At 45.5% G+C, this 27,892-nt stretch overlaps 1 protein-coding gene across 1 annotated transcript in view; it reads right to left on the bottom strand.

Moving 5' to 3' along the window:
• LOC126522482 (sodium-coupled monocarboxylate transporter 1-like) overlaps positions 1-25,389 on the bottom strand; it is a 71,176-nt gene extending 45,787 nt beyond the window's left edge. The window contains exons 1-2 of the mRNA XM_050171232.3: positions 25,234-25,389; positions 15,667-17,245 (exon numbers count right to left, since the gene is read on the bottom strand). Coding sequence (XP_050027189.2) covers positions 15,667-16,005 — 339 coding nt within the window. The 5' untranslated portion in view covers positions 16,006-17,245; positions 25,234-25,389. The remainder of the gene's footprint in view (positions 1-15,666; positions 17,246-25,233) is intronic.
• Between the last annotated feature and the right edge of the window lie 2,503 nt (positions 25,390-27,892).

The raw sequence follows: 27,892 nt of genomic DNA, 5'->3' as shown, positions 1-27,892 counted from the left end.
TGAGCGAATGAACAAATGACCAATCAAGTTAGCAATGTGATCGATTGGATTCGCGAATAAATTTCTATACGGCGATGCATATATGTAAAGGGTGTTTTTTATTTTTAGCTGCACCAAATTCTTAAAATGAGAAAAACGTAAATCACGCTGACGCTATGTTTACCATTCGAGTGTAACCATTGACGGCCTCTAGATGCAGAGCAATTTTGCCGCACTTACGTGTGTAGTTCGCGAACTTACGGTAATTAACTTTCTAATTATCAACAATAGGTGGCTACAGCAAACGAGTGGTTTGGGGCCCGTCCTCGACACTACCTATCCCAACGATCAAAATTTTAGTAGCGGATTTCATGCGGGAGCTACGCGAACAATTAGTTCCCCTTGGCAAGCTCTTTGAAACCGAAACTGGCTGGAAAAAGAGCGTCTGTGTCGTCGATGTCGCCGCCCCCCTGCCTTTCGACACGTGTCCGAGGTCCCCGCCAGTCGGGCCCCACGAGCAGCTTGCGTTATCTCTTTGCTGTATGCGTCGTTGGCCTGGCACATCAATGCCGGCAGTCCGGCAAATTTACTTCGTCATTTCGTTGGGCGCGACGAGCCGACTTCCATTGACGAAATGCCGTTTCAGGAGGCACTAGCCTTTCTTCCTATAATTTACATGACTCCATGCTCTTTATATCCTTCTTAGTTACGACTTATATATACGTGACTTGCTTCCTGCCATTTCTGTCCAGCGTTGTCGAGAAAAGAAGATCCTGTGACATTGCGCCACAGGTAAGTTGAATCGTCCGCGTAGTCAACGTCCCTCCATTTCAGTTCAGTGCGCTCAATGTTTTTACGCAGAACCACTTCGCTGAAAGCAATACCGTGTTTGACAATGTTCTACTATACGTGCTGTGTTCATTTAGGGATGAACACAGCACATATGGAGAAGTCGACCACGTGCTTTGACCTATAAGCTAGTTCTTCTTATAAAAGAACTGCGGCACTTTGGAATAAAATTGTGCATCTTTCACGAGTGTATCAACATTTTATCACAATTTGTGACGAAAGGAGATATGGTTCCTGTGAAGCACATCAACACTGCCCCCTTGTGCGTGTGTAGCTCGCTAGATATCGTTGGCCAAATTTGTCGCGATAAGAAATTATACAACAAAAAAATTTCACCTGCTCATATTGTTATACAGTACACATATAAAGGGTGTCCCAACTATCATCACCAAGATTTAGAAATATGCAAATGCCGCAATGTTGTACAGAACAAAGGTAATGCTGTTTGCTGTCGCTTGGAAATACTCTTTTTTTTTAATTCAGTGTAATTACATAATCATCATTAATGAATTATTAACTTCTCAAATATAACTATATGAAAAGTGTCAATGAGAAAATTGTAGAGCGGCATGAAAAACTCCCGATACAGCTTTCTGTGGCTCAATACGTGCTGCATAAGTGTTTTCCGAGCATGATAGAAGCCCGTGAATACACGCAAAGTGCCTCGAGTGGCCAGTTCAGCGACAATTTTGTATATGATACATTGTGTACAGTATATGGTGTATATAGTGTATATGGGACACATTGGTACATGGCTGCACAATATATCTGTGTATATGTATGCACTAATGTATTTGTACATTTTCGTCCGGCCTGATGAAATACTACTACTACTACTACTACTACTACTACTACTACTACTACTACCACTACAACAACGACAACAACAACGACAACAATAGGAGAATCGTTGTCACAAAGCGCCTGCACTAGCTATGATTATATTGGTAAATGTGTAATAGCATTTGATAATTGAACGGTCATGACTGTCGAAAAAAAGAGATCAGCAGACTTCAGCAATTCCTCTGGCGCTGAGCTCACTGCAGCAGCATGATACATCTTTTGCAATGCACACAGCATGACGTCTTCGTCAATCACAGTGCAGAAATGTGTGCGCTTCGAAATGCATGCTGCTACCGCTGCTGCTGGTTGTGGTGGTTGCAGGCGGACCTAGCCTTGCAAGACGTGCCAAATGCACCGCCACCACCACTCACGAAATGTGTGCGCTTCAAACATTGCAAAGAATATTGGCGAAGTGCGAATTGGGCACGATGGTCTGGCGGTTAGCACGTTCGGCCGGCTCTCCAAACGCGCATTGTGGCAGCGGCATGAGTTCGAATTGCAGTCGGGGGCAGTTTTGTTTTAGACGTGTAAGCGCTTATAAGACTACTCTCGGCGCTTTCTGCCGACCTTCGTATTATGTAACATCTAATGTGTTGCTCCTGCATGATGAAATTACTGAATATAACTCGTTCTTCTGTTAGCAGGTATGCGAGCTTTTAAGATACCCAAGAGCCGGTGATGTATATGCAGGTATGTTATTTCGATTGAATGTTTGATTACGGAGAACGGAAATAGACTCACGGTCTCTTATTGTGAGTCGGTATATGAGTTAGCATATATATATATATATATATATATATATATATTATAAGAAGCCAACAAACATTGAAAACAAGGACAACATAGGGGAAATTACTTGTGCTTAATGAATGAAATAAAGAAACGATAAATTAATGGAAATTAAAGTGGAAAAAACAACTTGCCGCAGGTGGGAACCGAACCCAGAACCTTCGCATTGTGGGTTCGCTTCCCACCTGCGGCAAGTTGTTTTTTCATCCACTTTTTTTCCATTAATTTATCGTTTCTTTATTTCATTTATTAAGCACAAGTAATTTCTCCTATGTTGTCCTTGTCAATGTTTGTTGGTTTCTTATGATATGACTAATAAAAATCGGGCCCCTCGGTTAACCCCCTTTCTTCTCGTTTATTACATGACGAGGGTCTCGAATCCGGCAACATTGATACCTTCAGGCAGCATGGGTGGGTTTATTGACCAGTTGCCTTCACCCAAACAGATCACATTCTCGTGACGCCTGCGGCAAAAAGAACGTTCCACGTCCGCCGCCAAGGTCTTTGAGTGGTGGCGCTGGATAACACTCCCAGGGTTCTGCTAGGGCACATAAATACCCAAGAAAGTGGATGGGGAAACGGCGCCGCTGTAGCTCTATTGGTAGAGCATCGCACGCGAAATGCGAAGGTTGTGGGTTCGCTTCCCACCTGCGCCTAGTTGTTTTTTCATCCACTTTAATTTCCATTAATTTATCGTTTCTTTATTTCATTTATTAAGCACAAGTAATTTCCCCTATGTTGTCCTAGTTCTCAATGTTTGATGGCTTCTTATGACATGACAAATAAAAATCGGGCCCCTCGGTTAACCCCCTTCTTCTCGTTTATATATATATATATATATATATATATATATATATATATATATATATATATATATATATATATATATATATATATATATATATATATATATATCGCGTTACAGGCGTACTTTCAAGATGTAATCCTGGCACACGTAGAAATACTGTCGACAACTGGCCAATCACCAGCAAAAACCCAGAAATGCTTATGTGGGACACAGGGTTAAGCGCATATTATAAAGCGAATGTTATGAAAACCTAATGACGGGAACGGTTCCACAAAATAACGCAAGTGACACACACACACAAGTTTCGGCCATCAAGAGTCCGGTGTCCGGCCGAAACGTCACTAATGTTATTTTTTCTACGTGGTTCTATTCCTGGAACTATATATATATATATATATATATATATATACACACTTAGTGGCACATACCATTTCAGAGACATTAGACAAGAATGAGCACACGCCCAATTTAACACGTTCTGTAGCAAATAACCAGCGGTGCAAGCTGTTGTCTGCTCGGCAAGAAAGCACAGGAAAAGAGCCAAAGTGAGAGGCAAAGCAAGCTTCTCTTAAAAAGAGTCTTAAGCTCTGAACTTTTAAAAGGAGGTCGAGAAACAATGATTGTGCCGGCGGAAACACGGGCGTATAGCAACACGTTGATCAAGCACCGATGACGTTGCTCTGCGAGGTAACTAGAACTGCGGACGAGAGAGTAAGGCTGATTGAATCGGCAAAGGAAACGGGTGACCAGGCGCTGTCAATCAATTCGTCCTCGCGCCATATTTTGGCCCTCTGGTTAGTTCTGGTTGCGTGCATCTGCGCTAGAAAAGCGCTTACATCGTGTCTAATTTTTCGACACGCCACGAACATTGAGCTATCGAGCACGTCGCGTGCAGATGCACTACGCAAGGAAGTATTACCTTGATGGTATACTTACTCACGCAACAATGCCTGCATAGCCCATGCCTCGCTAATGGGCATGCAGTACAAATGGAACCTATCGAGCTCAGATATTAGCCGCACCCCGAAATTTACAGAGAAAGTATTCGCTAGGCACTTGTAGTATAGCATGACGACGCACGTACCGTCCTGTCCGGGGTCCGGCCTCCTTAAGGGTTTATATATATATATATATATATATATATATATATATATATATATATATATATATATATATATATATATATATATATATATATACACCATTGAAGTGCGGAATGACAGGATCCGCCAGTGAAAAAGTTAAAAAGAAATAGAACCACGTAGGAAAAATAACGTCACTTTACTGACGTTATTAACGCCAGTAAAGTCAAGCTAGTTTTTTCTATGTGATTTTATTGCGACAGCAAGTGTATGTACACGCCAGGCACTTTTCCGCCGTCGTCGGCGCGGTGATGTTCCGTATAAATTATAGTCCAAGTGAGATGACATCGTGGCCACATGCTACATGTGCGAGTGAAAGCGTGCGATGGTGAGCCGACGATGGCGGCTCAGTCTCGCGCGGGCAAGGGAGGAAAGCGAGAAGTAACGCGCCGTCTTCCTCCTGCGCGTGCAGGACTCCGGATTGGGGGAGGAAGTGGGGACGTTCTACAGCGGCGGCGTCTGCGTATGGCGCGGCCGCGCGGCCTCTATCTTGAAAGCGATCTGCGATTCGAGCAAAGTGCGCCAAGTGCTGATAGCTTCGTGTGCGCTGTGTGCTCGCCGCTTAGTGCAGGAGTACAGGTTGAAGGGAAGAGGCAGGACGAAGGTCAATTCGCTCGCTGCTGTAGCTGCCGCGCACCCTCACTCCAGTGTTTTCGCAGCGAGTGCGCGCGGTCATCTTGTGATATGTGTTCGTGTTTGCTAATGCGTGCGTGACACCATGCTTGTTAATTCAGATAGTAAGGGAATGTTTACCAGCTTATACGGCCGATGAATCTACTATCCTTACTTCGTATAGCTGCCCATTTATTTGCTATCGCAATCGATGTGTCGCCTTTTGGGCGAAACTGCGACATTATTGAACTATGTATGAGAAGGCGGAGAAGGTAACGAGAGTTACTGTGTGAAAAACAATCAACAGTTTACGTGTTTCGAGTTATAACCATAGCAGCATCCCTGTGCGTTTCGAGATTGCCACTGTCAAGTATAAGCGTATACAGGGTGTCCTAGGTAACTTTAGCCAGAGTTTAAATATATGCGAATCTCACGTAGATGGACAGAACCAATGTAATGTTGGTCGCCGTCGATTGCAGATACTCAGATTATTTCTTTCGACTATTTCATTCTATTTCTATTTCATTCCTCCTAATGAGATAATTAGTCTTAATTAATTAATAAACTTCTCCAATATTATAGTTAGATAAAAAGTGTCCATGAGAAAATTGTAGAGCGACATGGAAAACTTCCTATACAGCTTTCTGTTGCTCAATACGTGCTACATAAAGTGTTTTTCCGAACGTGGAAGAAGCCTGCAAATGCACGCAAAATCGCCGCGCGACTGGCCGCTCGAGGCACTTTGCGTATATTCACGGGCTCCTTTCACGCTCGGAAAGGCAGTTTTATGCAGCACGTATTGAGCAATAAAAAGTTGCATCGGGAGTTTTTTATGTTGCTTTACAATTTTGTCATTGACACTTTTCATCTATATATGATATCAGAGAAGTTGAATATTAAATTAAGATTAATTACATGATTAGACGGAATGCAAATATAATCTGAGTACTGAGTATGTCCAAGCGATGGGAAACAACATTACCTTAGTTCTGTCCAGCTACGTGGCATTCACATATTTTAAAGTACTGGCTAACGTTAGCCTGGACACCCTGTATAAACGTGCTTAATGTTACTAAACACGAGCACTGCGACGTCGCTTGCGCGCAAGTGCATAACAAAAGAAGCCACCTGTAATTCTATTCGTTGAACGGACTCCAACAGGTGGTCGCAGTAATCTGCGGCTTAGGACTTTTTATTGCTGCTATAAAAAGCTTAAGGAGATTAGTAAAATGCCGCGGACCGGTCCGACCCGGGTGACAACACGGCGGCAGCTGTAGGAAACGGTGATCACCTATCTCCGTAAACGCGGTCGCGTTGCATGAGGAGGAGATAAGCATGGACTACATGCGGTGTTTATATTTTCAGAAGCCAAGATTCTTAGCAATTCTGAACGAGAATTCGACCAAAAAGAAAAAAAAGGGAAGAAATAAAATTGCTTTCTGTCTATGTAATATCGGTATCCCGGCCGACTTAGTGGATTATCTTGAAGAAGGTGCGGCGAGTACAGGTGTTCGTGTGAAACTGTCCTGTTGAAAGGAGTTACATTATGATGATTGCGCGCCGATTTGCAAAGTTTTCCTATCATTTTACGCAGTGGCATAATTTTAAGATTAAATTATGGTTTTGTATATGGAAAATCCACGATCTGATTATGAGGCATGCCGTGTGTATAGTGGACGACTCCGGATTAATTTATACCACTTGTTTTTTTTTAAAAAAAACTTGCATCCAATGCATGGTACGCGGGTGTTTTTTCATTTCGCCCCCATCGATCGAGAGAGAGAGAGAGAGAACAATGATTTCTATTGAGGTGGGGAGATTCCGCGTGCCCGCCGGATTAGCCGTCGCTGCTCTTGCGGGTCTAAGCTGGTCAGCGCAGTCTCCCAGGAGGAAGATGAAGGAATAGCGGACTAACCAGGAACTAGTGGGCACTCCCAGGTGCAATGAGATACTGTGAGCTTTGCTCCACAGTAGGGACAGTATGAGGGATATTGTGCGGGGTGGAAGAGGTGGATATAAAAGAGACTGGAAATGAATTAGTTTGAAGTTGTCGCCACGTGACGGCGTCTTCTAGGTTAAGGAAATTATGTGGTGGGGGGAAGTGTCTCCTGCTATCTGTGTAATGTTGTAGAGCTTCAGTGTAGTTCAGTGTTTCAGTCGGTGCGTCGTCAGGGTTGTGCAGCTCTTCCAATGGCGCCCGGTTAGCGAGCTCTCGGGCTACCACATTAGCGCGTTCATTACCATGGAGAGAGACGTGTCCATGTGTCCAGACGATACGCACCCTGTGTAACGCTGTGGGGTGTAAAGATGTAAGGATGCGGTGTGTGTAGGGTATCACCGTCCGTTGTGCCGAAGTCGCGCAGGTGGTCTGTGAATGAGTTACCACTAGGATGGGTCCATCCGGCGCCGGTATGGTTGAAGCGTGTACGATGGATAGGGCGATAGCAGCCTCTTCTGCCTTGCCGCTGCCCACAATGTTGAGCGTGGCCGAAGCCCTCAGAATGTCTTTACTATCTAGTACGACTAGACATAGGGCACGTCTCTGTGGTTGCCGGGCCACGTTGTTGTGTAGGACCGGTGTGTCCGATGTGTCATCGACAAAGAGTGGAGCCAGGGCTTGTGCTCTTGCCTTTCTTCGACCTTTATGACGCTCAGGGTGCATATTCCGCGGAATTGGGGCCAGGTGAATTTTGATCCGAAGGCTAAGCGCAAGAAGTGTGCGGTCTTCCTGTTGTGGTTTTCTTGGTGTTTGGTACCCTAGCCGGGATAGAATGAGGCACCCCTGCATTGTTTGTTGGAGACGTTGCAATTGGCTTTTAAGACGTCATTCGACTAGCTTGCGGATGGTGTTGTGCACCCCTAGTCGTACTATATAGGAGCATCGTGGACGCATGTTGGGGTAGTCCCAGCGCTGCCTTTAGTGCTGTAAGGAGGAGGGGTCCATCTGGTGGGTGTCGGTCTGAGTCAGGTTATGATAGGGGAGGTGGCAGGTTAATCTGCTAATTATGACGGCTTGAACGATTCGGAGTACATCTTTTTCTTGGAGTCCTTGTCGGCGGCTTGTAATGCGCTTTATGGCGGGCGTTACTAGGGTGATTTTTTGGCGGAGTATGTGTAGGGTACGTGTGGCCTTCCCGTCGTGTTGTTTGTAAAGCCGTAGCACACGTAGTCTGTCTGCCCTTGGAATAAGGTTGCCATTGAGATGCAGTGTGATGGTTCGTGGAATATCGGCCCTATTGCGTTTTCTTTAATATAAGCAGAAAATCCGACTTCTCAGCTGCCTGGGTGAGTCCTCCGGCTGTTGCACACTCTTGTACTATATTTACTGCTTCCTGTAGTTCGCCCTGAATGGCGCCGTGCAACTTTGTGGTTGCCCAGATTGTTACATGATTGGCGTACAGGGCGTGCTGCACGTTCGGAAGTTTGTCAAGGATCGTTGCATCACCACGTTGAACAGGATGGGTGAGAGAAACGAACATCAATATTATTATTATTCCGACATCAATATCCACTTATTGGATGATTCATGTTCGGGTTCCAATCTTTATAAAAGTATTTTTCTTGGATATGGTCTTGATTCGCTCTTGAACGATCCAACTCGCTTTATTATCAACATTTCTGGTACTTTAATTGATCAAGCTTTATCAAATTTACTTACTTCTCCCGAGGCTTTTGTCATCCTCGACAATATAACTGACCACTTCTCTGTAGCACTCCGTTTTCGGCGCGTAGCCATTCCTTCGAATGCTTGCTTTTCCAAATCAGTCCTTGACAAAAAAAAAAGTTCACCGATTCAATAGCTACAACAGCCTGGTCTCACGTCGTTACCTGCACATAACCTCAGGTTACCTACAGCGAATTTTCTTCGCTCATATCTCATGCTATAACTTCCTCAACCTCTAATGTTTTGCGCGGAAGAAAGAATTCAGCTCCCCTAAACCCATGGCTAACTCCAGGTCTTCTTACTTGTTTACGAAGAAAAGACAAGCTGTACATAAAATCGAAGAAAGAGCCTTTTGATCTGTCTTTAAAGGAGCCATGCAATAATATAGCAATACGTTAATCCTACTAATAAGAAAAGCGAAACGGGATTACTATGAACACGTAATAATTCAAGCCGGTAAGAATACAGGAAAGCAGTGGCGTATACTAAATTCATTTCTAACTAAAACTATCTCCGTAACTAGTATTACGGAAATCTGCCATAATGGAAACACCTTTCGCACTTCTGATACCACTGCAATTGCTTTCAGCGAATATTTTTCTGTCACAACACAATCCGGGCACTCTTACTCTAGTGACAGTCGTCGTTCTTTGCAATCCTTTTACCTTTTCCAAACCACTCCCACTGAGGTTCGCAATACGATCTCGAATTTGAAAACAACTGGCGCTGGACTTGACAACATACCAGCTAGGCAAATAAAGGACATTATCATCGTTCCTGTCTTTGCTCATATTGTCAATTCAGTCATTAAACACCCTATTTTTTATTCTGAACTGAAGAAAAGCAAGATAATACCTATTTATATAAGAAAGCCGATAGATTAGCCATGAATAATTATAGGCCCATCACTATTATTCATTTTTTAGTAAGGTTGTTGGAAGGTTATTTTCGATAGGTCTTACAAACTACCATAACCAATTTCAGCTACTATCGCCACATCAGTTTGGATTTCGTCAGGGGCCCTCCACTAACCTCACGTTGGCTGCAATTACTGAAAACATCAGAACACAATCGATGACGGCAGATTCCTTGGATAAATCTTTATTGACTTCAGTTATGTTTTGCCTCGATCAATCACTCTATTCTTTTGGACAAACACTCTTATTATGGTTTAACTGGCTCGCTGCGAGAACTAATTTCTAATTACTTACTTAATCGTACTCAGACTGTATCTATTTCAGGCGTGCTTTCTGACATAAAGGTACCTCAAGGCTCTATGTTAGGCCCTCTCCTATTCCTCATCAACACATGACCTATCAGATTGTTTGTCAACACACACCGAATGCTTACTATACGCTGATTACACCACTATTTTCATTTCAGATGACTCCATTCCAGTCTTAACTTCCCAGCTAAACAGTGATCTGCAGAGCGTTACTATTTGGTGCCATAAAAATAAGCTTGCTATTAATCCATCTAATACAAAGTTTGTTATTTTCAGGTCTAGGTCTAAAAAACGGTGTAAGTTCCTCCCGGTGTATGCCAATAACTATGCAATATATACACCTAATCAATGCACATTTCTCGGTTTGAACTTGACTGTTTTTTAATCTTTAATGCGCGCATTAATCAAATAAAAAGGAAAACCACCTACGGCATTTGGGCTCTTACCGAAGCTCGTCAATATTTCGCGCTCCGTACTCTAACTTCTCTATATTTTGCGTTCATTCATCGTAATTTGACCTATTGTATCGAATCATAAGGCCTTACATATAAAACTTACTTATGCCCGCTAGAACATATCCAAAAACAGTCATTCCGTTTTATTACCAACAGGACATATCGCGCTCATTCGGCTACACTGTTTTGGTTATTAAATATCCTTCCTATTTCAAATATTACTTTTTAAGACCTATTATGACCGACCGGATCGTGCGTAATCCAAGTCTTCTTTATAATATAGGAGAGAAATTTACGTCTACTCTAATAACTCTAATATTACATGTTTTTCCCACAATAATAATATTTTACTGCCTAGGACTCGCACTGAAGCTTATGGACAAAATACCGTAAACTTCAGTGCCATCAAAGTGTGGAATAATCTACCTTTGGAGGCTAAAACCTCGTCCTCATTAATTATTTTCAAACGTTCAGTTTGCCTGTTCATGAGTGAGTAGTCGATCTATTGGTGGTCGCTGTTATTCCTTCTTCCTCCTCTCCAGTGAATTTCTTGTATTCTTATTTATGTTCATTCAGTTACTTCATGTGGTGCGATTTATTAGTGTTCAATTTTTATTTATTGCATATGTGACCTTCGCTTATTTACTCACTTATTCACATATGTTATTCAATTTTGATTAGTTCTTCTGTTCATTACTTCCTATTCTTGCCAACTCCCTATATTTGTATGTATCGTTTGCTTGTATTTCGTAATTGATTCTGTTTGCTAATTGCTTCTGGTATTTTGTATTATTGTTATGCATATTTTGACAAGAGGTCCCATTGCAGTGTTTACACTAAGGGACCCCTTTCTGTATACTTTTCTTCATATGTAACCCACTCCATGTGATGTTCAATAAACTCAAACTCAAACCTAAACCCAGGGGAGTCACTCTGCCGGAAAGCTTTATGATATCTGACCAAATTTTTCTTACGCCGATGGTGGCCGTGTGATCAGGTAAAAGGCTTGGACATGGTCATAGATGCCTTTTCCGCATCGGGAGGATGCACGATTGTTTATATTGAGGTCATGTGAAACATTGTCGAAGGCCTCCTTGAGGTCCAACGCCAGAATTGCTCTTGTTTGAGCTTTACTCGGACCATCCACAACATCCTCCTTAAGTTGTAGGAGCATGTCCTGCGCAGACAGACCTGGTCGATAGCCGAATAAGGCATTGGGGAAGAATTGGTTCGCTTCGAGGTAAAGCTGGAGGCGCATTAGAACTACGTGCTCGAAGAGTTTGCCGATACACGAAGTCAGGGAAGTGGGTCTGAGATTTTGGAGGGACAATGGTTTCTCGGATTGCGGAATTAAGGTAATATCGGCGAGTCGCCATTCCTGTGGAAGCGTTCCGTTTTTCCAATTGTCGTTGTAGTATGCAGTGAGTAGCTGTATGTCCTGATCGTGGAGGTTGCGTAGGGGTACATAGTGAAGGCCGTCTGCCCTGGGCGCAGTGTTACGTCTTATGCCGTGTAGAGCTGCCCTCACTTCTGTCTTGGTAATATCGTCGTCCAATTGGGTTTCTTCCTCGTGTGGATAGTCTTTTACTCCGGTCGGTGACCAGAATCATTGTATCTCTATTGCAGTGTTTGGAGGAGAGCGTCATCATCCATTCGTTTTTTGTGGATGATAGTGTGGATGGTGTTGGTTGTGTGCGTTGGGTTGAGTAGTGCTCTAAGGAGGGACCACGTTTTGGAAGTACTTAGTGTGCCATTAAGGCAGTCGCAGATTTTGTGCCAATTGTTATTAGTGAGGTAGGTGGCGCATTCTTCCGCTTCTGCTGTGATCCGGGCGATTCTTTCTTTCAGCCTACAATTGTGCAGCTGCCTCTTCCATCGTTTTGTCGGCCCTCTTCGAGCATCCCAGAGATGGATAAGATGTCTGTCCACATCCGTTGTCTCCGTTGATGCAGTGAACTGCTTAGTGGCAGCTTTAAAGCCTGTGGCAACTGTTGTCTCTACGCGAGCCTCTACACGAGTGGCGGCTGTTGTGTCCACTCGTGTAGAGATGGAATGTCGTGTTGCTGAGACTTGGTTCTGTTGCGCCGGAAGGCGTCCCAGTTCGTTATTTTAATTTCACGTTCTGGGGTGCGTACAGCCATCAGTTGGACTTCTGTGGCTAGAATGCTGTGGTCACTGCCCAAGTTCTCCATTAGGTTGTTCCAGGAGCATTCAGTCAACCCTTGACCATTGTTAGGTCAGGGCAGGTATCCCTGCTTACGCTGTTACCCATTCTTGTTGGTGTGTCAGGTTCTGTCAGCAGAGTGAATCTATAAAGGCTTATGGCGTGGACTAGACAGCGGCCTTTTGGGGTTTCTGTTTGATAGCCCCAGGCTAGGTGGGACGCATTGAAATTTCTCAGAAGAATCAACTTTTTTACTTGTTTGCTGGCGGCCGAAAAAAGTTGCCCAAAGTAGTCTCATCGCGATTTAGGTTCCCTGTAGCACGGTAGATATTAGGAAAAACAAGCTGGTTTGATATCGATTCCTGGGTATAATTTCTAATTGCACATGCGGAATATGGGAGCTGTCGAACATGTGCTCGATCACTGTGATTTGTTTGGACACAAGTGTGGTAGCTAGTGGTGGTTTGGTGGTGTCATGTTTGTCTGTGTACGCATTGTATCCAGTGAGCGTGGGAGTGCAATGTACTTGTTGAAGTGCTGTAACGTCCGGTGGGTGAGGCTGTGTGGCGAGGAATTGTGTGAGGGAGCCCCTCTTCCTTCGGTACCCTCTGCAATTCCATTGCCACATTCGGAAGGGGGTGGTAGTGCGTCTCTTAGGTTTGCTGGTCATGATTAGTTGATACCGCCTCGCTGGTGAGGACATATGTTGTACGAGCCGGACGGATATAAGGGTGCGACCTTCGTGGGTATCGAGTGGCGTTAGTGTCATGTGGCAGGGAGTCCTTTTTATGGCTGAAAGCTGCGCTGAAAGATGTGCTGATGAATTGTTGCATGTCTGTCATGGCTTGTTGTAGGACTCGTAGCATATGCTTGACATCGGCCATAATCTCTTCCTTCATATTTTTGCATCTCGGCTCTCAAAACAGTCGCCATTTCATCTATGATTTCGCATATTTCTTGTTTGGTGCAGGAATTGGGAAGAAGTTTCTCACTTGCGAGTGTGGGTGCCTCGGGGAGTGGAATCGTCTGTGCGGGAGATAGATTGTTTTGTTTGTTTGTTTGTTTGCGGTGCGAATAGAAGTGAAGGAAGGGAGTAGGAAAAGGGGAATACTGCGCTGAACAACTCTCAGTTGTCATTTTCTCCGTTGTCACTTTCCTGGTGTGCTGGTCGGGCGTTTTCGTCCACGTGGCATGAAGTCCTTTCGGTAGCTGTTTCTGCTGCGTCTGGATGCGGCTCCCAGATCGGCTTCGACCACATGGTTGCTTCTGGTCCTTGGACGGTCTGCGGCCCCTGGATCTACTGTGACTTTGGGACTGGCTGTGTCCCCGGAATCAGTTGCGGGGACGACCACGTGTTGCACCAGTAGTGGTAGGTGCCGCAACGTTGAATATCGTCACCTTGCTGGACTTCTTGTCGTACTGGAGTTGTTGCTCCGCCATTTTCTGCTGCTCTCGGAACACGTGCCTCTTGTTAAAGTGTTTTCGTTGCCTCACTGGACATCGGGAGCCAGTGGCGGGGTGCTCTCCGCCACAATGGAAACATTTAATCGCGCAATCATATCCTTCGGAGGGGGTGGAATTTCCGCACGCAGTACACAGGGGTTTATCCGGGGTTGGGCAAACATCCGCTCGATGACCCGTCGAGAGGCACACGCAGCACAGCTGCTGCCGGGGTTTATGAATGTAGCACCGGTATTGTGCTCCGTAATAGTAGGTGTACCGGGAAACCCGAACGCCAGAGAACGCGATGATGGCCGTCACTGAATCTCCAATCATTCTTGCATGCCAGACCTGAGCCATCGGGGATCGGATGTTCGTCATCAGCGTTGTCGGCGTGGTGTTCTTTTCTATGCTGGGGATGGCTCCTTTGCAGGAGGCATCCGGAGCAGCCACATAGCCCTGAACCTCGTACTGCTTGTTTTCCAGGCATATAGACTTGATCTGCTGAAGTCTTGTCGCTAGTTCTTCGTCCAGAGTGTGCTGACCACTGCGACGTTCCGATTGCGGCGTCTGTGGATTGTTAGCTGGTGGAGCGTGGTCTCGTTTAATTGTGCCACCATGACTATGTCTCTGGCTATGTAGAGTGCTGTGGCCACTCATGCTAGAACACATTATGTGCGACTGTCCTGAATATAATGTTCAGAGACAGTCCCTGGCGTCCGTTCTAGCGCACCTTGACAATAGACCATTGTCAGTTGAAACGATTTTCACATGTCGCCGACAGAAGACATCGCAGCTGAAGGCGACGAAGAGACTACTTCGGTTTTGAAATTTTTGAAAGAGACGCGCTTGGACAAGCGGCTGTGACAGTGATGTCACGTACCACGCAAGAGTGACGGACTGTAACTGACGATGTGTGTGCTGTGCTGTGTGCTCTCTCTCTCTTTCCTCCCCATCCTTCATCCCCCCATCCCGCTCCCATGTGTAGGGTAGCAAATCGGTTGAGCTAAACTGGTTAACCTCCCTGCCTTTCATTCTCCACTTTTTCGTTCCTTCCTTCCACCAAATATCATATCGAAGTCATATCGAATCACACGTGTTAACAACTGAAGAAGACAGTGTTCCGTCACCTCCACTATCACAATTATTCTCTATCTGTCAAGGTTAGCTTCAACGAAATTTTGGACAGCGTAAAAATTCTACGGTGTAGACGTAGAGAAGCCTCAGTGCAAAATTTCATGTTAGAAATACGAGCGGGAGCGTCTTGAACAGCTCGCAAGAACAGTCGCTTTTGATACCGGAACTGGGAAAAAGAAAACGCCACCATTACGCTCGCCGGAAGTGACGCATGACTAGAGTGCGTGACTCCTCGGCAAGGCCTCCAAGACAAGGCGGTTTCTGCGGTGGCACGCGGCGCGCAGGAAATAACTTTGAGGCGGTGTGCTGGGACTTACGCCGACAACCACCAGGTGCACGCGTCATTGGCTTACGTGATGTGTAAAGGCTGCTAACAACAACAACAACAAAAAAAAAACTTGCCGTATTGCCAGTTCTGCGGCTTTGCCAATATAGCATCAGTGAGACTACCCTTTCATAAAAAAAATTGCCGAAGTACTATTTCGCTGCACTTGGCCCCATCCGACTAAGAGGCGATACTCATCGTTAAAACATGAACAGAGTGACAACGTTTACTCACCTCGTTGATGCTGGTGATATCCATTTTGTAGTACATGGGCAGGAACACGAAAGCCGCCACGAGGACAGCCAGGCTGGAAGATATAGCACCAGTCCAGATGGTCGAACCGCGCAGAAACACTTCCGACGGAAGTCCGAGGATAGCGATGGAAGAGAGGAAGCTGGCCATCATCGACATGGACACCGGCAGCCAGCTGAGCTCCCTGTTTCCAGTGAGGAAGTGTTTGTTGGACTTTGCCCGGCGGTCGCGCCATGCGAAGAACACGCCGATGCCGGCGGACAGCACCAGGAAAACGACGAGCACGACGTAGTCCAGCACGGCAAAGTGAGCGGCCGCCATCTTGCAGTTCACTTGTGGTGAGAGTTTTGTTGCGTTCTTTAGCAAACGCCTTGCCTTAAGGAGGCTGTTGTGTAAGCAGACCCTGTCTCACACTCTGTCTATGTGCTCTCGCCGTCTGTCACTCCAAAACTGATTCTTTTTACCCCCTCCGGCCCTCAAGTTCACAATGAGCGCGTTCTTTGGAATGCTTTGCTCGTAGAGCTTCGCCTCCGTTTTCACTCGGTCTGCATACGCGCCGACCAGCCTTAAGTTACGACGACGACTTCACTACTGCTATTCCGATTCAGCCTAGCCCGCGCGTGATTTAGTGACTATTCAGTAATCTCTGCAGCTCCTTTCGCTGTTCTTTCCAACTAAGAAGAGCTTGCAGTTGGGTGCTCCAGCCGTACTTCCCTTATGATCTGGCGCATTCGGGTGTCGTCTCGCTGGCTTCCCTTATCCTTTTCCCTATATCTTGTTATACGCGGCCGGCCTTGCCCTTTCACTGTCCCGTTCTGCAACTCCTTGCTTACTGTCTCGGTTGTTTTGTTGTAATCTCTCGGCTGCCTTCTGTCTGCGCGGGATCTTATGCCTAGATATCGCCTTAAGTGCCACTATCTCAGGGAGGAGTGTCTTGGTCTATTGCCGTTGCTCGGCAATTCCTTCTGCATACATTAGCGCCGAGCCGCCCACGTATCTCGAGTCACTCGTGCTCCCGGAGCTTTTGTTTATCTCAATTGTGTAAGTAGCCGAGCGAATCTACCGCCTTCGCTTGTCTTAATGCCCGCGTTTTCGTGACTCTGTTAATTAAGTGTCACTTCCCCTTACTTCCTGCGTTTTGTCCTTTGCGACTTCGCCTGTTATTGTGCGTCTTCAAAGGCGGGCGCCTCTCCAGTCACAGGCTCCAGACTTTCACTGTGTGGGTTTCGGCAGGGTTGTCAACGCAATCGCTTTCCGTTCTCTTATCTGTTTCTTTTTTCGCAGTCAGGATACAAGTGTTCGCAGCTTCGTTTTCAGTGTAAGCAACTCAATGTTCCACGTTACTCTGATGCCACAAAGCAGCAGACGATCCACTACCATTCCCACCAGACTCACGGTTGCGTAGCGATTAGCCTGGACACAATTTGTTCTTCTTTTAACTTTGACCAAATGGCAGTGGTGTTCGAACCGCCAGTCCGTCCACACTTTGTTCACGCAGTAGCCACCAGTGAAGATGTTTTCGGATGACTTGCCGTGAAGTCCGACATGAGTTCTCGATCAACTGAAACAACCACAAAGCGTAGATTTTGAGAAGGTGTGAAAATTTCTTAGGCACTTCAGCGCCAAAATGTGTTGCATGCTGTTCTGCGCTGTTTTGCACTGTTTACTGCGCTGTTTTCTGCACTATCTTCTGCACTCTGTTTTGCACTGGGCTCAGTTTTCGGAACAAGGAAGTCAGGCAAATTTGGCATATTCTCGTATATTCGGCACCTACGCTGGAATTCACGGGCGCCCTGCTTTATTTCAGGAAGCTTACGGTTCGCATTGTCATTCTCGCGTGTAGGCGTTGACTGCAACAAATTTATCAGTGTAATCTTTAATGGGTTCTGTTATTCAGAAACTTCTGTAGCCAGGTGCACGTATCTAACAGTGTGTTTGTGATAAACCTGAAAAAAAAGAAACGCGTGCACTAAAAAAGGATGCATGAATAGCACGAATTAACGACTGCATGCAATATATGCCCGCTATCTGCTGGGGCTGGGTGCAGGGGCAAAGACCCCAAAAGAGAAAGTGCTTAGAGTAGCCGGGATACCAATAGACCAGCCTATAGATTACGAACAGTTAATCGTGGACGCTAAGTTGCGCAGGCCACTTGTGCGGCCTCTTTCCGCAGAAGGAGTGCACGCATTTATTTAAACACAATGTGCCGTATTGCAAACCGCGTGGTCAAAAAAAAAAAAATAGTATTAATTGTGCTGCAATCATCGACAATAAATTTCAATGTAAGCGAGTATACCCGAACGCTTTTACAAGGCTATTCGCTTTATCAAACGAATGACGCACTTGAAGACGCGCATTTGCTGCGGCGAGAATATTTAGGATGCGTTTCTTGTTGTTGCGCAATTCGGTAGAAAACAGTCATTAACCAGCAGATGCGTAGCGGTGCAGTGTAGGTGGCTGTACGAATGCAAGCCGACTCGTGATGTGTGTGCCTTTTCTCCAGCGGCGCGAGAGCCCGCGTGGAAGCCTACTGCCATCCTCCTTTCCTGCTGCCGCCACAGCGGTAGGGGGCGGTGGGAGAGAAGGAGGGCGCTGTCCTTCTCGAGCGCTCCAGCACAGAATGTAAACCACCCAAAACCCGCTCGCGCGAAGGTACGTGCGTCTCAAAAAGCTTTTACTACCAGGCGTTCGGCGACGAATGACCTGTGAAGATCGGTTGCTCGAGGGCAGCTAGCTGCCCTGAGCATCGGCGCCTTTGAATCGGGGGATGAAAATCCGACCGCCGTGCTATGACCACCGACCGCCAATCACTGACTGTGCAAACGGGTGCGAAAGCTATTCTCTTAGAAAAAGAATAGAAAAAATGCTGGAGCTCATCGTGCCTGAACTTGAAACTCGTGCGCGCGCGCTACTCCTGCGACGCTGCCATGGCTTCAGAAATCGGCATCGTGTTAATCTTAGAGGCCATGGACTCCGCGCATCATTTAGCTTTGCGTACCTTTTGGAGCCTCGTATAACGTTTGCGAGTGCAGGGGCACGTGGGAAGGCGGACTACGAGATGAGTGAAAAAAGAATGAATCGCCGAACAGTACGTGCACATGTGATAAAGCTGATGGTGACTAGATTACATTATATAATTTGTTTCCATATTATGGAAAACACTAGAGTTCTGTGACATATCAGCTTTTGTGACACTCAAACAATTTGGGCAGCGAAAGCAGGGAAGGTTTATAGAAGGGCTATAACAAGATAGGAGTGCGCAAAGGGATACTTTCTATTGTTCCCAAGCAGTCAATTTCTTTCTTTCTTTTACATCTGCCCTTTTGCTATTCCCTTCACCACGCTTCTGTGATCGACGCCCTGGAACGACGAAATTAATTTGAATGGCTCATTTCTGTTAATGTTAGCTTCTGACAAAACGAAAATATGTTCATGGTCCCCTCGAGTTCGTTTTCGAGTCCACTCTATGTCGTTTTGAATGACAAATTGTGAAATTGCAGGATATTGACACGTGTACTTATCTTTATCGGGCGACCACGTTTCGCCGCTTAACAACTGTAATCGCACAGCGACGGACGCGCCTGCATGTATCCGACGTTTCTGGAAAGTTATCGATGATTCTACCCGGCTGTCTGTTGTCGCCGAACCTTATGTTATCTGATTTCATCGCCTGACGCGAATGGCGTAGAACATTGTGGAATACGCGCGGGTCCCAGCGATTAGTCTGGAACATTCGACGACTGCTGTATAAAAGCCGACGCGCTTGACCCGCTGGGCAGATTTTCCGACGATCGCCGACTGTGTTCGCCGCTTTCGTTGTGCTATAAGTGTAGCCTGTTTTGTGGGCACAAGTTCGCCCAATAAAAGTTAGTTTTCTCGTTCACAGTATTGCTACTGTGTTCTTCTACGTCACCACCACGTGACAATATGCTCGTATCAGTGCTCGAGCCATGTCAATTTACGTTGTAATCCTGAGACTAGCTCTAGTTTCTAGTTATCTGACTTTAGCACTGAATGGAAAATATGTGATCCACGTGACCGACAACAGCCGAAAAAACTACGAAGCTTCAACTACTAGGGGATGTATTCTCGCATGATCACTTTCGGCGATACTATCGCCTTCGCCTGACCTAATTAATGTTCAACCAGCCAATCAGCTCATCCGGTTTTGCTCAATAGCCAATCAACGTGCGCCTGATGGTTGAGGCGATAGTATCGCCGAAAGCGATCGTCCCAGAATACGTCCTCAGCTGTCGGCTACTGTCGCCTCGGCTACACTCGGATTATTGACACATTTTTCTGTTCACGATTCTTCCTCCGCCATGCGCGATTGCGTAGAACTGGAGCCGAATTCACAAACGCACAACTTCGTAAGCACTGTGTACCATCGGCCGCCTGCTTTCGCCAATGATCCTTTCTAGATTATGATTGGTAGACATCCGTCTTACGATACATTTCTGCGTAAGAGAAAATTGCAGCCAATGCTGATAGTGGACATATTATTACCGGAGGCGACTTGCCAATGAAAAGAACACTTATACGAACAAAAAAGCTTTGTGAATTGGGCCTCTGGGCCCGTACACATTAGAAGCTCTTACGCTGGAATTCTTCTGAAGAAAAAAACTCGTCAGTCTTGACACTGGACATATCATCAGCGAATGCGGCCGGCCAATGGCAAAGAGCATTTACTAACAAAAAGATTTGTGAATTCTGTCCCTGATCTGTAATTAACTGATCACTGAATGTGCCACATAATGCGTTGGCGTTTCAGGCACTTCTGTCCTGAAATACTTAATCGTAACTTTTTGATGGAAATTAATACGTTGAATGCTTATATATCTTGTGTTATATTTGGGAGATTTGTGTTTAATTATTATTGGCGATCTCGAGGTCCTTAATAATGGACAATACCTTGTGCTTTGTCTGCCTTTAATTCAGCAGTCGCGGTAAGTTACCTGAAGCAATGAAAGGGAAAAAAATTCTTTTGCGCAACTTCGCGATTTGCATGGCTGTACATTGCGAATCATGTTGTGCAAATAATATCTACCTCTTCGACTAGTGTATTTCTTATGGGAAGCCGTACGTAATCTTTTTCCGACGCTCTGAAGCAGCTTAAAAGATAGCACGAGCCCGAGGAGCAGCTTCTTCGTCAGCTTTTTACTTTGAAAGGGAATTGTATGAAGACGGGTGATGGAGGGGAAGGGGGGCGCTCTATAGGAAGCCGTTGGGAGATTAGACCGTGAACTGTATCCTTCTTCGTAAAAGCGTCAAGTGGCACGATTACAGCCGACATTAAGGGGACATAAAGGATCCTGTAGGCAGGAAAATCACAACCAAGTTAGACACCAGCTAGCGTTTGAAACTCTGTTCCGCGAAGCTAAGACAAACCAATAATTCAATAAGTCAATAAAATTTTAATTAGGTGTTTCATCGTCTAAACTTGCAATGCCATACAAAGATTTTCTCTGTGTGGACGCTTCTTCCTGGATCAGACGATACACTTCTTTACAAACTTAAGCTATTATAGTTCCCTTTTAAATAGCAGGAAATTGCTTGTGTTAAAGAGAACAGAAAGCAGCCATGTACCTCCTTCTATTTTGTTTTTTTAACTGCAGTTCACGTGACCCAAGAAGCGTTGCGACTGCATTGCCTCAATCGCTTGCCTTTCGCAATGCCCATTCCCCTAACTGATATGTCTTGCACCATTGAGTTCAGTGACATGGTTGATTGACGTTGCGTCTCGCTCGCCGCAGCATAGTAGCGCTCCGACACTGCGCGGCGTCCATGAAAGAAATACGAGCGACATATCTGATCGCGCCTCGTTTAATAGCGTTTGGTTATGGTCCTGCTATACCTCGTGTAGTGACCGCGTTAGGCTTGGCGCGTGTGACGAAGGTCCTTTGGCGTCAACGGTGCTTGAAGTTGCGCCTTCGAAAAAGGCAACGTTTCGCAAGTGAGGAAAGCGGCAGCGCAAGTGGCACTTGTGTTTGCGAAAGCGAGTGTTATGGCTGCAACGCCATTCGCAACTTCACGCTGTCGCAAGAAGATCGCTTGTCACGTGTGCGACAAGCGGGACCATCTCCTTCATTGACAGCATCCGGACAACCTTATCAGGTTTTCGTACACGGGGTTCCGAGCTTACGAGGACAAAAGGTTGCGAGGACACCGGCGCTGCAACTTTGACATAGGCACACGTGCCGTTAGAAGAAACCGTGCCGTCAGAAAGTATGCATGCACGATTGCGTGCAAACACGTTGGTATGCAAATCATTGTACCCATAACATGTTACTACACTGTACTGAGGAACCCTTTCCATAACAGCTGCGTCGTGACACATTGCATTTCTGTTGGCTTCTGGTCGGCTTCTGTGTTCGTCGTATGGGACGTGTGCAGTTAGAAAAAATACAACATTAATCACTGGCCCCTTGAATATGCTCAGCATAGCGACGGTTATATGTTACGTAAATAATGTTGTATTGCGTCATTTTTTCTGCGATCACTGAGACAAAGCAATGAGGGTAACGAGATAACATGTCTCATTCTGCGTAGAACTTCTGGCGTTATTGAACGCCTATACAGTAGATAGTAATTTCTATTGGGCCTTATACCAAATCTATGCGGCACATGCCCAGGTTCTTAATCAAAACAGCATGTTAGGCTTGTATATTCAGTACAATAGAATTTTCTAGCAGTATATGCGGTGTCTTTCTTTTTGTCTGAGACATTTGGGCATCTTGACGTTTCTGCAGTTTTGCTTTGCCTTGTGTAGCGAGTTGTCCGATATAGCTTCAGGAGGATTAATGTTCTAGTTTAGTAGGTGTGCGTGAGGAACAGCAAAGTGAAGACAGCCTGCAGATTCGCCAACTGCTGGATTTTTTTTTTCATTCCGAGAGTTCATGATAGGTGCTCAGCATAGGCTTCGTCCACCAACCTTTCTTTAGATGGCAATAGTCTTTGTCAGAAAGATTTGTGCCAAACTTTATACTGAGAGGACGAGACAGTGTGGTCGGGAGTAGAATGTAAATGTATCTCAACAACTGTTATTCTTTAGGAACGAAACATGTACCGTGCATCTATTGTTACAGACGTCTCGTTCAAGAACCACTGAAACCTTCGTGCTTTGATGCACCGGTTCTCTCTATCTAGTTTCACGATTCTAAGCTTAGTTGGTAGTAAAGTATCGAACAAAACTTTTTAACTGAGCATTGGAAAGCCTCAGCAGCACTGTAAACGGTATCGAAATGAACCATGTAACATGTCATGATGAAATACTATCCAACACGACCTTTTTCACATCGATATCTTCTTTTGAAGCATATTTGAAGCATAAGGCTCTGTGGAGATCATTTGACATCGCGATGTTGGAACTAGCGGTGTTCGACCAACGTTTCAACTTCACTATATCGAAGCAAGGCCTGCAGGTTCAGCGCTTACATTAGGACGTGCGAGTTCGGTATATATATATATATATATATATATATATATATATATATATATATATATATATATATATATATATTTATTTATTTATTTATAAACTAAATTCAGGCGTTTCACGTGCCAATGCCACCAAACCGTAGGACAATAAATATGCCTCGGGGGGGGGGGGGGGGATTCCGGGTTAATTTTTACCACCTTGGGTTCTTTAGCGTCAAGTTAAACTCTTGCTTCGGCTAGTTGGCTCATGCTTGAATTAGTAAACGCAAGGCGCCGGTCCTGTCGTTTGTGTTCGTTTTGAGTCCTGGTCTTCTGCGCCTTGCCTTTACTAATTCTGTAGCGTGAACCTAATGCACGCTACGTGAGCATATTCGTATTCCGCCACCATCGGAATGTGGTCGCCGTGGCCGGGATCAAACCCACGACCTCAAGCTCAGCAGTGCAACACCGTAGCCCCTCGGGTACCCCAGCGGGTCACTTCAATATATCTCGTTAACGCTGACGAGTTGCGCTTCATGACTACAAACCAACGTCTTGTAGTTTATGGGCATCCTTTGTAGAAAGGACATTCGTTTGAGTTGGACAGGACGCTATAGTGGTACGTGGACTTATACGAGCCGTAAGAGAAACGCGATTGCGAGATACACCGTAACCAGCTTGCATACTAATCCGGTAGGCTTGACACGTGGAGACTGAAGGCGAGGACCTCTGGTGAAAGTGCTGGTTTGACATAGCAGACATTTGAGACGGCATTTGCTTGAAGTGATACAATGAATATAAATCAGCTCTGTTTTCTTTTCATCTCGGGAGCCCATCGTTCCTGCCTTTAAGGGCTATGTGAAGATGCGTATGGGATCAACTGACACTTTAATTTTCTAGAAGGGCCCGTTTGCAATTGTCAAAATTAAGATGGTGAGAGTTTAATGCTTGTGCATTCTGCAGGAATTCTGAGACGTGCGATAATGTTGCGCAAGTTAATTAGCGTCCTGCTCTTATGCGATTTGAGTGCAAAACTTCAGCGCGATGTAGACGACCACAATGTGCACTCGGTGATGTTGTCGTCAGTGAGTTTTAGTCTGTGTTATGTACCACTGATGTGCTATAATGTTACACAGCACTGTGCGTTATTTTCACAGAAATGCATTCTTGCACACCGCAGTGTATTGTTCCTTGCCATTTTCTGAGAATATTGTAAATAACATTCTACCACTGCAGGTGTATTGTGTGCTTGTGGTCACCCACAGAAACAGATTCCCACAGGGTGCCAGTCAACGCGGTAAAATGACAGCCTGTAAAAATGCAACTGCCCTGTGCGTACATAAAACTGTTGATGGCAGTGCCAGAACTTCGATATAGGAGTGGCCTTGCTAAGAAGAGTTGTATATTGGGACATCTGCTAAGAGAAACATTTCTTTCACTATTGCGTTCAGCGCACAGCATTGAAGTGTGAGTTTTTATATAGGTGTAGAACATAATGCAAAGACCAGTTAGCTGCCGCGAGCTCTCAACAGCAAGATTGAGATATCTTTTTTTTTTTTTTGCTTTTACGGGGCAGTCAATTTGTCGGAGTAATCAAAATCGTGTGACAGAATGAAATCTGATGAGTTTAATAGTTTGCCAGGTACCACACACGCACACACGCAAAAAAAGAAAGAGTTTTCTCATGTTGACAAGCGCAGTTCGAGCTGCTCGAGTGACCACGAGTGATTCAGAGCTGCTTCAACAGTTTCAGTGGATATGATCTTAAGGGTAAACGAAGTGACATTTAGCATCGTGTTTTCTGTACAACTAGCTCGGTAGGGTGATTCCAGTGGCTATAGCGCTCTGGTGCTGTGGACGAGGTAATGGATTCAATTCCTGGCCGCGTATCAATGGGGGTGAAATTGAAGAACACTCTTGTACTTAAATTTAGGTGCTCAGTTAAGGAAACCCAGGGGGCCAAAATTAATCCGGAGCCTTACACTACTGCCTGCCTCATATAGCACCAGAGTTGCTTTGGGACGTTAAACCACACGAATCAATCAGCAAATCTAACATGAACCAACGACGCCGGTTGATAATGTTAAAAAAGCAATACGAAACAAAAAAGTACAAATAAAAGCATGGGCATACCTTGAGATTGACGACTGCTCCTGGCAGCTTCTTTATTTTCGGGGTCGATGGGTGCTCTCGATGGTTCCTCACTCGACGCCTATGGAGCCGAGGTAGTGTCTGGGACGTCCCAGACGAACGAAGGTCGCTGACAGAACTAACGACCGAGTCGCACGAGCAACCGAATTGGCCACATCCTCCCGGCGCGCGACAAGGAGTCCGCGCCTCGAAAGAGGGGGGAGGGTAACGGAGCAAGGCCGGCGCGATGGACCAAGGGACAGGTGTTGGTGCGCGCCTGTGGTCAGTCGCTATCGCTCGACCCGCCAGCGAGAAGGTAAAGAGCTTGCCAAAATGCCGCCAACGGCGCGGCGTCATTAGCGCACCGCAGGATGCCATATAAACAGTTGATAGCGGCGCACACCCTGACCCCTCCCCGCCCTTCTTCAAGAGTCACCTGTGGGCTGTGCATAAAAAGAAAACAAGGATGCCAAGGAGATGCGACTCGACGGAAAGCAGTGTGCAGAGAAACGAGACGACACAGAGGGTCCCCTTTGTATTTCTTGTTTCGTTATTCGTACCTGCAAAGTGTGCTTCACTCCTGAGTGCGAAACAATCCGTTGCTCAGCTAAGCAGTGTCTTGAAAGTGAGAACAGCCTTTACAAGTCTGGTCATATCACCGGGAAGCTTTCGAATAATGTCAGATTTGATGCTTATATACATGACAGTTCTTCGGTGGCGTATATTTTGTTCTTACTTACTTCCCCGCCTTCGTGCTTACCGGTATGTCGTTAATAGCAAATGCGTTAGGCGGTGATGCCCCGATGGTGCTTGTGTGTGTTCCTGCATACTGACCGCGTCTTGTGTGTTTGCAGACGCTTTGCGACTTCATGGGCTGTCTTGAGGAACGCTTTCAACTCGCGACACGACTTCCGACTTAAGGTGCGGGAAGTTCTCGCAGCTTGGCAGTGCCCTGGCTTATAATAGCGCCCAACGGAGGAAGTTATAGCAACTCTGTGTAATTATGGCCTCAATGCGACTCTGTAAATAATTAACTTGTGGATATACGTGCTAGTGCGGGCGAGCACGCGCGCGCGTGTGCGTGTGTGTGTGTGTGTGTGTGTGTGTACGTGTGGGCGTGCGTGCGTGCGTGCGCGTTTTAACGCGCTAGCGTTAAGGGCCCCTTGTCGCAGAAACGCCGGCCTCCCCGTGAGCGAAAGTTTCCTTGTATATTTAGGCATATGTTTATGCCACGCCTTGCTGTATGACATGCGGTATATGGGGGGGATGTTACCACACCATTATATCACGAAAGTTGCTCATACCTTGTCATACATTCTTGACAAAGTTATCCCTAGGAATTTTGAGAATTACATAGCCCACAAACAAATGTGATGAAGCAAAACACCGGCAGCGCATGTCTTTTATATTAAATCATCGGACTGAAATATCAAAACTGCGAAAGACTAAAAGAAACTTGAAAATGATAGGATATTTTTGCGTGACTGTGCACTACCTCCAGGATCGGCCCACGCAAGAGGCCGCGTTTCTACCAGAAAGCTCGCCTTCTTGCATAGCGTTCGCCGCCAGCGTTTCCCAGCAAACGGTATGGTTACATAAGCTGCATGTCGCCGGGAAGCGTGAGAATTAGTCAGGGATCTTTGAATGCTCTTACATTCCACTTTTTAAAGATGACGCTTGAGGATCCTCCAAATTTACTTTTTTCTCTCACTACCGCGCCTTCATCCCTCATCGTATTATTTGGAGTAGCGTGCCAAGCCTGTCGCTAGCCTAACCTCTCCCAAATTTCGCCCTGTTTCCCACACGCTGTCCCTCTCGCATTGTGTTTACCGCCTATTGTTTTTGTTTTCCTTACATCTCACGCTAGGCGGTGTGTACGACTATACGGCCTGTTCTAAATTAGGTTAGAAACTCTGGTACAAGTTTATACAAGTGTCCAAACGTATTCATTTCAAGCAAAAGGATCAGTTCAAAGTGTTCGCTGACTACATGAATAAGTGAAGCGCCGGCACGGCTAAACGCGACAAAGTAAAGATAATCATTTGATTATTTTTAAGCGCACAGGAGCAATTACAAAGCGAAGTATATGCAAATGTGTACTTTGTCAGACGATTATACATGCACAGCATTGCAGGATGAAGCCTGTCATCGTTCAGGCAGTGGCATACAGCTATAATATAAGAGGAAGAACGCTGTAGGTGCGTAGACTCCTTCTGATAGCAGACATCAAGAAGAGTTTATAAAATGCTGGAATTGTTGCGATGCAAGTTTCATCGCAATTGAATTTGTAGGTGGTACAATCACAGGGGACTCTCATCATGAGAAGGTAATTCACAGAAGAATAAGAATGGCTTACAATGCATTCGGCAGACATTCCCAAATCCTGACTGGGAGTTTACCACTGACGTTGAAAAGAAATATGTACAATCATTGTATTCTACCGGTGTTTATATATGGGACAGGAACTTGGAAGTTAACAATGAAGATCGAGAACAAACTAAGGATCACGCAAAGAGCGATGAAATGAAAAATATTATGTTTACCAGACAGAAAAAAAGGTGTGTAGATCAGAGAGCAAACGGAAATAGCCGATATTCTAGTTGACATTAAGAAAAAAAATAAAGCTGGGCAGGCCATGCAATGTGTAGGACAGATAACCGAT

The sequence above is a fragment of the Dermacentor andersoni genome, chromosome 6 (genome assembly GCF_023375885.2).
Source record: "Dermacentor andersoni chromosome 6, qqDerAnde1_hic_scaffold, whole genome shotgun sequence".
Classification (NCBI taxonomy): Eukaryota; Metazoa; Arthropoda; class Arachnida; order Ixodida; family Ixodidae; genus Dermacentor; species Dermacentor andersoni.
This window is presented reverse-complemented; position numbering and strand designations above follow the sequence as displayed.